The sequence below is a fragment of the Rhipicephalus microplus genome, chromosome 3 (genome assembly GCF_043290135.1).
Source record: "Rhipicephalus microplus isolate Deutch F79 chromosome 3, USDA_Rmic, whole genome shotgun sequence".
NCBI classification, from domain to species: domain Eukaryota; kingdom Metazoa; phylum Arthropoda; class Arachnida; order Ixodida; family Ixodidae; genus Rhipicephalus; species Rhipicephalus microplus.
The window spans coordinates 109,476,227-109,487,662 of record NC_134702.1 but is presented as its reverse complement, the minus strand read 5'-3'; the positions used below and the strand labels follow the sequence as shown (position 1 = coordinate 109,487,662).

Genomic DNA, 11,436 nt, shown 5'->3' with positions numbered 1-11,436 from the left:
CCGTGTGCTCAGGTTTGGGTGCACGTTAAAGAACCCCAGGTGGTCTAAATTTCCGGAGCTCTCCACTACGGCGTCTCTCATAATCATATAGTGGTTTTGGGACGTTAAACCCCACATATCAATCGAGTTGCGAGTAGGGTGGTTGGGTAGGCTGTATGATGCCATGATTGATCAGGAAGTCTGTGATGGCAAAGGCAGTGTGGCAGGGCATACTGTCGTGATGGCGCCTCCATGATGCAGTGATATCTCACAAACTGCTCTCAATCTCAAGTTTTTGGGCACAGTGCACAATAGTTTTTGGCAAGTTTAATTGTTCTGATATCATTCGCACATCCTATCTGTGGCCAGCATTCGAGATTTTGAACTTTCACAAAATTTTTGTCACTTCTGCACATTCAACGGTGTCTTAATCGTTTCACATCCTCAGCTTGGTCTCTTCAGTACCGAAACAATTTATGCCACTTGGACGCACTTGATCGACCCATGCCGTCTCTCCCATCAGCAGTCTACATTACGCCGTGTGTCTCATGCACATTTTTACCCAGTTTTTTGTAAAACTTCACTGCGTAATGCTGCTCTAACAAATTGTTCATTGGGGAGATGACATAGCGTCTCAAAATTAGGTTCACGTTTGATTCGATCTGCGCTCTACGAAGGCTTGGAAGATCCTGGTTTCTGGTAGCAAAACCTTTCTGCCACCCAATCAGTTCTCCTTTCTCCCTTCTGGTGTAAAAAATCAGTCCCATTACTTTCCGTGCAAACCCAGTGTAAAGGGAACGACACACACTGTATACTTGGGCTCCCTGTTAAGGGATGTGTGCTTTGTTACTTGCAGGTAAACGGAGGGAGTTTAAGCACCTGTGCTTCCCGAACTGTAAATTGCTGAGCGGAGTATAAAAGCACCAAATTAAAACGCACTGCACTCAAACCTCATTATAACAAAGTTATATCTTGCAGCAAAATAAGTTCTTTATATCCAAAATTTCGTTATAAACATATTTTAATGCTATATTTGTTGCAAGACTATTCTCAATTTACTTTGTTATAACCAATGTTTTTTTAATATCTGAGTTCGTTATATGGAGGTTTTAATGTATTCTCATTCTTGTGTCTGTGAAATAAGTACTTATATGAGTCATATTTGAACGATGATTCTGATTTATACTCAAAACAGTCGTCGGTCTTGCTTACTGTGGAAGCAGTTTGCAATAGTCTAATGTGTTTGCTCTCTGCAGACGCGTCCCCAGCGTGAGAACAAGTCAGCGGGTGGGCGGCGTGTGAGCAGCCTGGAAGCGGCCGCCAAGGAGGGCGAGGCTCTTCTCAAGGAACTTGGCCACAAGGACAGCAGCGACCCCGACAGCGGCCGCAGGCGCACGCGCTCACAGACGCGGGGCACCCCACCTGCTCCCCCGGCTCGGCAGCAGCGCCAGACGCGGGCTGTGAGTGTTGCCTCTGTATCATCTTGGTGCGAGTGTGACTCTGCAGTTGTTCCAGTCGAACCCCGCTGCAACGAACGCCGCTTTAAGGAAATTCTCGCTACAACGAAAAATTCACGATTCCCTGTCAGTAGTCCATAGGAGTCAATGCATAAATATTGTCGCCACAACAAACACTTTTTCTTCTGTCGTCCCGCTTCAATGAAATTTCACGATGCGATTCCGGGCTCAGATATTCATTGCTATATAGTAAGCCCAATCTTTAATATTTTGATACATTTTCAGAATCTGAAAATATGTCGACGAAGTCTAAAACACGCGTTGGCATCACCCATAGAGTTTCATACAATAATACCTTGAAAGAAATGTGGTGCTGCGATCGTGTACCTCTGTGGGAATTATGGGAAGCACAGGCTTCGAATAGGATAGAGTTAGATAGCGAACTGTCTACAGACTTGTTTTTACAGCTTCAGTTTCGTTCTTCACTCAGTGCGGGTAGTGGGGTGCGGTAAAAAGCGCTGAAGCAGTGCCTTTGTTGTTCAAAGAGGCTGAAAACCGCTAGTTCTGAAGTTTGCTTCGACGTTGCAGCTTTACGAGTCGTACTTCATAGTTAGTTTAAACAAAGCGTCGTCCACTCACCGCTGAGCATAGATGTAGCGTCTCATGCCAGTGCAGGATGTTGCATCGAGTTCATGTTTTTTCATGAGCGCGTCTTGCCTAAACTCATTTAAATCTACTGCAAAACAACGACGAAGCTAAGTAAACGCACCGTCGCGCTCCTCTGACTCGACTTCACAACAGAACCAGAGGTGCGTTGGGGGCAGACCACTTGGACAGATGCACCTAGCATCACCGAATACGAAAGCTTAAGTGTTTCTGTACTGTACCGTTATTTCCATAAATAATTCATACTTGGAGAGAAAAACGAGCTTGTTTGTTTTCAAGTGTAGTAAAAATTAATGTATTAAATCTTGATGCCAAATCTGGAACGCAGTGGCAGAACAATGCACACCCTGATGATTAAATGTGCCCAGGCTTCACTTTTGCTGCCTTGTCACGAAAAACATTTTGCAACAAAGTTTGCATACACACAAACAATGCAAGTTTCAATTAAATACAGGTTCGTATAATTTTGTTTTACACTTTGAAAAAAAGCGTCGCAAATCTTAAGAGCGTAATCCATCCGAAGCGAATCCGAAGCCTGTACTTCCCATAATTCTCATGGGTGTACAAGCACCGCTGAAAGAGCCCACGTAGACACTAGTGCCAGATTCCCCTCTAGGTATTATTGTATGAAACTGTATAGCACCACCAGAAGCTATCACTGTTCAGCAAGCATGGGCGCCCCCATTGCTCGATAGCGAAGGCAATGAGACTGCCCTGCTTTTGCCAATGGCAAAAGCAGGGCAGTCTCATTTCCATTGCCATTGTTATCGAGCAATGGTGGCGCCTATGCTTGTTGAACAGCGGTGATTTATGTTAGTGCCGTTGCGTGTTTTAAGACTTCGTGGGCGTTTTAAGGTTCTGAAAATGCATCAAATGTTAAAGATTAGGTTTACTGTATAGCTGCAGACAATCCGAAGCTGAAGTTCTGTCGCTCAGTAGTTGATGGTTTCCTTCACGCAGCTGCTGGGTGCAACCACGGAACGATGCCTTTTCCGATTCCGATGCTTATCATTTTATTCATGCTTGGCCAGTGTGGAAACTAATCAGAGCGGCTGTTCTTCCGCATTATCAACAAAATCAGCTAGCCGCGAGTGATGGATGATAAGAATGGCATAAAATAAGGCAAACGTCACCGCTTTACGATACCCTGCTGCCATCTCGGCGTTTCGACGGAGGGCAGCTGCTGGTGTTAACGTGTTAATGCAACTGTTTGGTTCGTTCACAAAAGCGGTTGTAATCATTGTTTCAGCATGCTTTTCTCCATGGCCTCGCTATGCATGGGTGAGAATCGCGTCGTGGCACTGCTAGGATAGAATAAAAGGTAGCAGACATTTTTTAATTTTGAGAATAAACGTTCTTTTGGTTTGTTAGATCAGATCGGCTATATTTTTTTTTATTTCACTACAACGAAATTTTTTCTGCGCCCATTCAGTTTCGTTGTAGCGGGGTTCGACTGTACCTGTTTCTTGAGAGCAGGAGATAATGGGAAGAACTGGATGTGTTGGAGCCTGAAGGTTGCCAGAAGTTTATTACGGGAGCCGTACGAATAGCCAAATTTTCAATGCAAAGTGAATTCGAATATTGAAGTATCAGTGCGAATCGAATCAAATATTTTTAGTATAGCTGTGGTGGGAAACCTGCGCCGATTGCGCCAACTGGAAATTACTGCTCCAAAAGGGTCTTTCTTGAATACTTTGTGCCATTGCTGCGCCACAAGGAGGTGTTGGAACCAAAAGTAATGTTGAAGGCACACATCGTGATTGCATTATTACGTGATGGCCGCTGTTTTGTACACTTGTGCTGCTGCAAAAGCCCGGAATTGGCCAATCAATCATATCAACTTTCCACAGGATTGTGGCAGTGCCTTTTCTGGTAACCATGGGTCAAGAACGAAGGCGATGTGGTGACTAGTGAAAAGCGTGCCAATATGTTATATTGCCTACTACATGCGTTTAATAGCCGGCGACTACCTGTGAGCGCTGAGGCGCCGATCGCTGCTGCCTCAATCGTTGTGCGGGACCATGTTCAGCAGGCACCGCTTCGCAGAAACGAAGGCAGCTCGCTGTTGCGAAGTTGAGTGTTGATCGTGGGCACCAAGACTGCAAACGTAGTGCACGCTTTCATCAGTAGACAGCCTAAACGTGCCTTTTTCTGCTGCCAGGACTGCTAGAGCATAGCTTTCAGAAAGCTCGCATGGTCACGTTATTGCAACAGGCTGCATCTGTGCACAGCAAGTGGCTCGCCATTGTGTGTATGACAAGTAAGCGAAGCACTGCACGCAAATAACCGATAAAAGACAGGTTGCATGCAACCGTACCGTGTCTAAAAAAAAAAAACTGTCATCACTTAATGCTTGTAGTATATAGCGGTCCACATTTATCGCAGAGGGACGATTATTATGTTCGTTTCGTCGCTATGTCAGTCGCTTCGTTGGCTGTGTATCCCGGACTCTGCAGTAGTTTCGAAATGCTCCTTGATGTCGCCACCACGTGCCATCGAACTGTCGCGCGAGAGTACCAATAATTTCTGAACATTGGCAAAAATTTTTTAAATGACTTCGTGGTGGGCACTTTAGGCAATATTTGCCGAGGCACTGTAGTTATTTCGTCGGTGATGGCATACGTAATCAAATAAAAATCGGTTCTTTATCACAGGCGAGCGCAAGGGGGGGTGGTGAGTTGAGTGCAAAGTCAGCTGCATACGTTGACATTATAAGGAGGGTGGGGCAAGAGGGAGGGAGCAACGCCAGCCACACGTATTGACATACAGTGAAACCTCCTTAAACGGTAATTGGCCGGAGCTCGGAAAAAGTACATACTACACGATAGTACTTCTAACCGGAATAGCGTCAGGTAGTGCAATGAAAGAACCAAAAAACGTGCAGTAATTTATCAACTTCACGTAACAAAGTCTGTTATCTTCATTTGACGACACAGCGGCCTAGAAGCAACGACAGCGGCCTCAAACTCACTTATGCTGCGAGCCAGCTTTTTTGCCAGCCCCCTCTTCTCGACAAACACCCGCATGACGCTGGCGCAATGCGCAGCTTCGGCCACTGTTGGACCTGTATCACCCGTGTTGTCGCTTTTCATGTCGTCCTCATCACTATCATTTGGCGACACTTCGACAACCGAGGCAACAATGGCTTCGTCGGACAAGTCCGGAGATGTCTGCACATCGCTGTCTGCATATCTGAAGTCGGGGAAAGAAATGCCTTCCGTAATGCCCTGCCGCTCCAGCACTTCAGCTAGCAGAGTTTCGCAAGCTTGGTCTACGATGTCCGAAGTCTGGTCGATGGTGTCACTAGCGTCATCTGTGTCGCCCGCACACACACTGAAGCTAGCACGCTTGAAACGATTTTGAACTGTCGTTGCTTCAACCTGCCGCCATGAGTATTCGAGCAGGTGAATTGCGCCAGTAACTTCGATGGAGAATAATTTGCCACATTCAATGGCGAGAAGAAAGCTGTGCAGCAGATTTTTCTTGTAGAGCTGTTTTACAGCTCGAATAATGCCTTTGTCCAAGGGCTGGGCAATCACTCGTGTGTTTGGTGGCAGAAACACCAACTTCACAGCCATCGGGTTGTCCAGGGCGACGTGTGCCGAAGCGGTCTAAAATAATAACAACTCTTCTGTTCTTTGCCGCAAAACGACGACGATAGATTAGGCGCACGCACTCCTCAAAGAGTTTTGCCGTTATCTATGCTACGGTATTGCTGCGATAGATGACCCCTGATGGCAATCGGGTGCCTTTGAAACATCTAGGCTTCGCCGACTTTCCAATCACAAGGAAGAGAGTTTTGTCAGTTCCAGTCATGTTTACGCAAAACGCTACTGATATTTTGTCCTTTGCATGCTTGCCGCCGGTGCATGCCTCGCCTTTGAACGCCAGCGTATTTCTGGTAGCTGCTTAAAGAATTGCGTCGATTCATCCATATTAAGGATGTTATCAGGTGCGTAGTCTTCAAGATGTTCTTCAGCTGACCATTTTGCCACTGCTCCGCGCCATCTATGTCAGCAGCAGCACCTTCTCCCGAAACAGTCCTCGTGGTAATGCCGTGCCTCACCTTGAATCTGGCCAGCCAGCCATTGCTGCACATGAGGTTGTCATGGTTGAGCTGCAAGGCAAAAACCAGGGCCTTCTCCATGAGCAAGGGTCCGCTGATGGGCAGATTTTTCAACCGTGCAGCTTTCAGCCACTTCACCAGCGCCTCCTCTACATCCCAAAGCAACAAACCGCGTAGTCAGCACCTTTTCGCAGTTGCAGCAGCACTGCCGAGCAACTTCTCTCTGGAATTCCAAATTCCACACACCGTGGTCTTTTTCGCATGCCAGTGCCGATTTTTTCGTGCCACTTTCAATAGCACAAATTATGTCTTATTTATCCTCTATTTTCAGCATTGATGCTTTTGTCCCAGCTTCGGCACGACGGAAGTATGAAGCAGCACAAGCACACATACACAGCACGTAAAAAATGACGCGAGAGCTGTAGAGCACAGAACAATCAGAGAACACATATGCACGGCACCAAAGGAACAAAGAAAGCAAAGCACACCGTGTTTTTGTGTTTGTGCAAAGCGCTATCGCGTAGACAACACCAGAAGCTTAGCCGGCCGAGTGTTTCTTGTTGCAGAAAAATCCAAGAGATTGCACTCACCAACACAGTCACCATCATCATCAACACAAACAAGCGAGGCGTTTTTCGATCTTTGGGGCTTGCTGTTCTGTCGGGACGCCCAGAGGGGGACGACATGCTGCGGCGAGTGCGGAACAAAAATTAGAAAAACTACTTATAATTGATACATACGCAATAAGCTGGTACGGTTTTTGCGTATACAAAATACATTATGTTCAATGGCCACCGAGTCGGGGATTTGCCTTTACTACAGTCAACTGCCGATTTTTCGGACTCTCTAGGGAGCGAAAAACCGTCCGAAAATTCGGGCAATCCGGAAAAATGAATGCAAGCAAAAAAAAACGCATCATTTTACTCATAATTTTCAATGCAAGCAAAAAAAAATGCATCATTTTGCTAATATTTCTCAATGCAAGCAAAAACGCATCATTTCATTGATATTTCTTGGATCGAGAGGGTCAAGGTCGAAGTGCCAGACTTCTGGAACTCTGCCAAAGCATCAGTGGGGTGGCTCTGAAAAGAGCCGTTAAAGAAAAATGCATGCAGCCGACAGCGGGTGCCGTCAGGGCAGCCGGTGTTAGAGCTGCAGTGACTTGGAAAACTTGTTGATCGTTGTTTGAACGACGTTCCGCTTGCATGTGATCACATTCGCCTCGATCTGAGCAAGGGTTATGTCATCCCTGTACACCGATGACAGTGTCATCAATGCTCGCATCAATTCGGCGGTTGTAGGTGGTGCAGGCGTTGGTTCCTCATTTTCCGCATCGGAGTCATCTGAATCCGCCATAAAATGACTGACTATTTCGTTGTCGGTTAGCTCCGCGCAGAAGTCGAGCTCGTTGTTAGCGTCGTCGAACCGTTCAAAAGTTATTTCCGTGGGCATGGAAGCACCAACAGAGCGGAGGTCGTTGATAATATCGTCCATGAGAGGGCACAAGTCAGTCACGCTGTCGCTTTCTTCAGGCAAGTCTGTTGCTCTGCGTCGAGTACGAAGCCCGCGTGACGAAAGCAGTTGCGAAGCGTGTCTTGTGTTACTGCCTTCCATGCGTCCACAAGCATTCCGACAGCAGACCGAAGGAAAACGCTGTAGCCTTTCTTGTTATTCGAGCACAGCACTATGCGGTTGAGTATACGTGAATGGTACAAAAGTTTCAGATTACGGATAACGCCTTGGTCCATTGGTTGGAGAATTGCAGTCGTGTTGGGTGGCATGAATTCCAGCTGGATAGCCTTCAAGTTATTGATGTGACCATGAGCAGCGCAGTTGTCAACGAAGAGCAGAACACGTCTGTTCTGTTGTTCAAACTTCCTGTCCAACCTGCGGACGTAACTCTCGAACAACTGCTGCGTTACCTATGCCTTTTTTTTTTTTGGCTTCGTATAACACTGGCAGCATTGCCCCTTTAAAACACCTCGGGCTCTTGGACTTCCCGATTACTAACAAAGGAAGTTTCTCGCTGCCAGACATATCGCTGTTGACAAGAACGGTCAGCCATTCTTTGCTATGCTTGCCACCATGGCATGCGTCACCAGCAAAAGGGAGTGTTCTTTCCGGCAGCAGCTTGTAAAACAAGCCAGTTTCGTCGTAGTTGAAAATGTTGTCAGTAGAAAACTGCTGCAACAAAGACTGGAGTTTTTCACTGCGGTACTGCGCAATAACTGCACTGTCGACGACGGTGCTTTCGCCACACATCTTCTTGAACTTGAGGTCATTCCGATGGTTAAAGTTTCTCAGCCATCCATCACTGAACTTAAAAACCGTGATGTCCATTCGAAGCACGAAAGTTTCCGCTTTTTGTTTCAAGACGCAGCCCGAGACTGGCAACCACTTGGCAATCATTGAATTAAGCCACACGACGAGGGCGTCCTCAAGCTTTGGATGAACACCTCGGCTTGCATTCATGCTTTTCAACACCAGACGGTTCTTCAGCTGCTTCCAAGATCTTGTCTTTGTTCCTCAGAAAATCGGAAACTGTTTGCTTGGAAGTGCCGAACTCCTAGCTCACGTCAGTCTGCGATCGGCCACTCTTCACTAACATAATAATGGCAGCTTTCTTCTCCATCGTTAACCGCCGGTACTGTTTTCCGCGCTTCGATGCCATCGGCGAGGACGACGAAGGCAGAGTGGGGGACAACGCAGGCTAGCGAAATCCTCACGATGTGAACAAAGGAGTTTGCTGACAAGCGTCGAAGCACCTAGGCTTAGCGTTGCAGAGCACACTTCACACGATCGCAGAACCATGCACTAGGCTAGCCAAACATCATGTGGGCTGCGTAAACAAAACGGCGCGACGGCAGGTGACGGTGCCTCGGGTACTCTGGAGGTGGCGCTGGTAAACATTCAAGATAGCCAGCGTGGCCAGACCAAATCGGTGTGTGACGGTTAGTTCTAGTTCAAAGTGGTGAAACGCTTCGCGAAAGCGCTGCGCAGGAAGCCAGAGTGGCACGCACGCGCACAAGCACTAAAGCGAAAGGAACTTTATTGGAGCCAAAACATTTCAGGGTGAATTTCAGGGATTGTTTGCGAAGCACCCTTGCACGATAAACACAGCCAGTGTTAGGAATGTCGGAGGCCGTGTATGTTTCTCCGCTAACTATCAACGAGTCCAAGCAACAGATGTCGCCACAGTAGACCAGCGCGCTCATTTATGCGATCGTAATCGCGTGTGACGCAGTTGTGGTGGTTTCCACTGAAAGTCAGTGGTGGTTTCTGATTTTCCGTCGCGTCAAAAAGTCCGGAAAATTGCACTCCGGGGGTTCGAGCATCCAAAATTTCAGACTTCCTTATACATTGATTTTATGGGGCTCATGGCGGTGCCGCGAAGATGTTCGAGTTATTGGGCATGTCCGAAAATTCGGGTGTCCGAAAAACCAGCAGTTGACTGTACTTTTAAAACAAAACTACTGTTTAAGTGGGTACGGTTTAACGAGGTTTCACTTTAATAGAGAGGAAATCCCGATAGGGAGGGGGGTGCAAAGTTAGCCGGTACGTGGGGAGGGGGAGGGGGAGTGGAAAAGTCGGCCTCATACATTGACATAGGTACAAAAGCCAGCCCCTGTACATTGACTTGATAGGAAAGGAGGGCGAGAGGGGGGTGAAATGTCATCCTCATACATTGACCTAATAGGAAGGAGGTAGGACAGGAGGTAGGACAGGAGGGCGCAAAGTCGGCCCCATCCACTGACATAATAGAGAGGGGAGAAGCAAACGCCAGCCCCATACATTGACACTATAGGGAAGGGGGTGCTACGATGAACCTTTGCCTCCCCTCGTAGGGGAACCCTGCACTTGCTTTTGACTTGGTGGTTAATGCATACTATGTTTACGTTTAATGCGTAGTTAGTGGCAATCCTAGCAGCTATTACACTTTAACGAGATTTTACTGTAACGAGCTTTGAATGTGTGTGTGCATGCGCTTGCGCTGTTATCAATTTCATGCTGCAGTTAGCTTGTTGGTGCAACATCCGTCATATTCTTAGGTCACCGCTTCTATACATAATCCTACTTTGATTATTTTCTGTGCCTATTGTGAGGGATTGCGGCTTCTGTATAAATGATTATCTAAGCTGAGGTAACAATAAACTAAATTAGACCTAAATTTTGTTCCTTTGTGCGCGTCATAGAAAAAAGCCCGTGCATGCTCCAAGCACATAGGTGGCTGCTCGAAAAGCAAATATTGCCTGCTCCGAAATGCTAGAAGGCATTCCCACCATTGGAATAGTTCGAAGTGAAATTGCAGGAAAAAAAAAGTTCGGGGATTTTCAGGCATATTCTTGCGAGATAGCAACATGAAAGCGTTTCTTTTTACTTTGTTGATGAAGGCTGGCGGGGTGGTATTTCATAGTTGTCTTTTCAAGAATGAGGCTGTGCAGAAGTCAAATCGTATTACTACATGATTTCGTGTTGCCAACACGTGAAAGGCAAAGATGCTATTTCCTCAGCCTCTCCTCCTGTTTCAACTTTCGTGAAAGCCCAACTGATGTTGCTGATAGGGTTGTGCCCTCTTGGAGTTAGAAGAAGTTCCAAATCTTCTTCGTAGACGTCGGCATACAAGAGCATTTGAAATTTTGGATGGTAAAAATTTTTGGCGTCTTATTTTTCGGACTTCCTGGCCGAATTTCAGGTCTAAGTTGTTTCACCACCTCTGCCACATCTGTCATCTCCATGTTGGAACCAGCATTTTCTTGAGTCAATACATTTGTGCCCGTAGCAGTGCCTGAAAGACAAACTTTGACGGAATACGGGATTGCGATAAGGTGGAGCATTTGAAAATCTGAAGAGGCCACTTTGAATAAGACGCCTGTATTGGTCTTTGAGAAATTTGACTTTAGCGGAGCCTGAAAGACATTTTTGCCGTGATACGAGGAGGTTACGAGGTAAAGCATATTAAAGATCCGAAGGGGTCACTCTCGTTCGGACGTGCGCTGCATTTGTCTTTCCAAAGTTGGAATAGTGTTTGAATAGTGAAAAAAATTCCAGTGCGAATGGAATTGAATATCAAATGCTATTAGAAAAATGTTCAATATTTTGAATATTCACACTCTGTTCATCACACGAAATTGTGTGAATGATGCACTGGTAGTCATGTGGCCTGAGTATCAAGAAATTGGGGCTGCCACTTGGGCTAAGCATTCTAATATGTGAACGGAAAGCATGTGGCGAAGCCTAGACTGCATGGCACATTCTAGCACAATCAAG

General features: G+C 46.5%; 1 protein-coding gene across 2 annotated transcripts in view; it reads left to right on the top strand.

Moving 5' to 3' along the window:
- LOC119185213 (uncharacterized) overlaps positions 1–11,436 on the top strand; it is a 47,639-nt gene that overhangs the window by 21,236 nt on the left and 14,967 nt on the right. For both annotated transcript variants that reach the window (XM_037434310.2, XM_037434309.2), the window contains exon 3: positions 1,236–1,439. In XM_037434310.2, the coding sequence (XP_037290207.1) occupies positions 1,236–1,439 (204 nt within the window). The remainder of the gene's footprint in view (positions 1–1,235; positions 1,440–11,436) is intronic.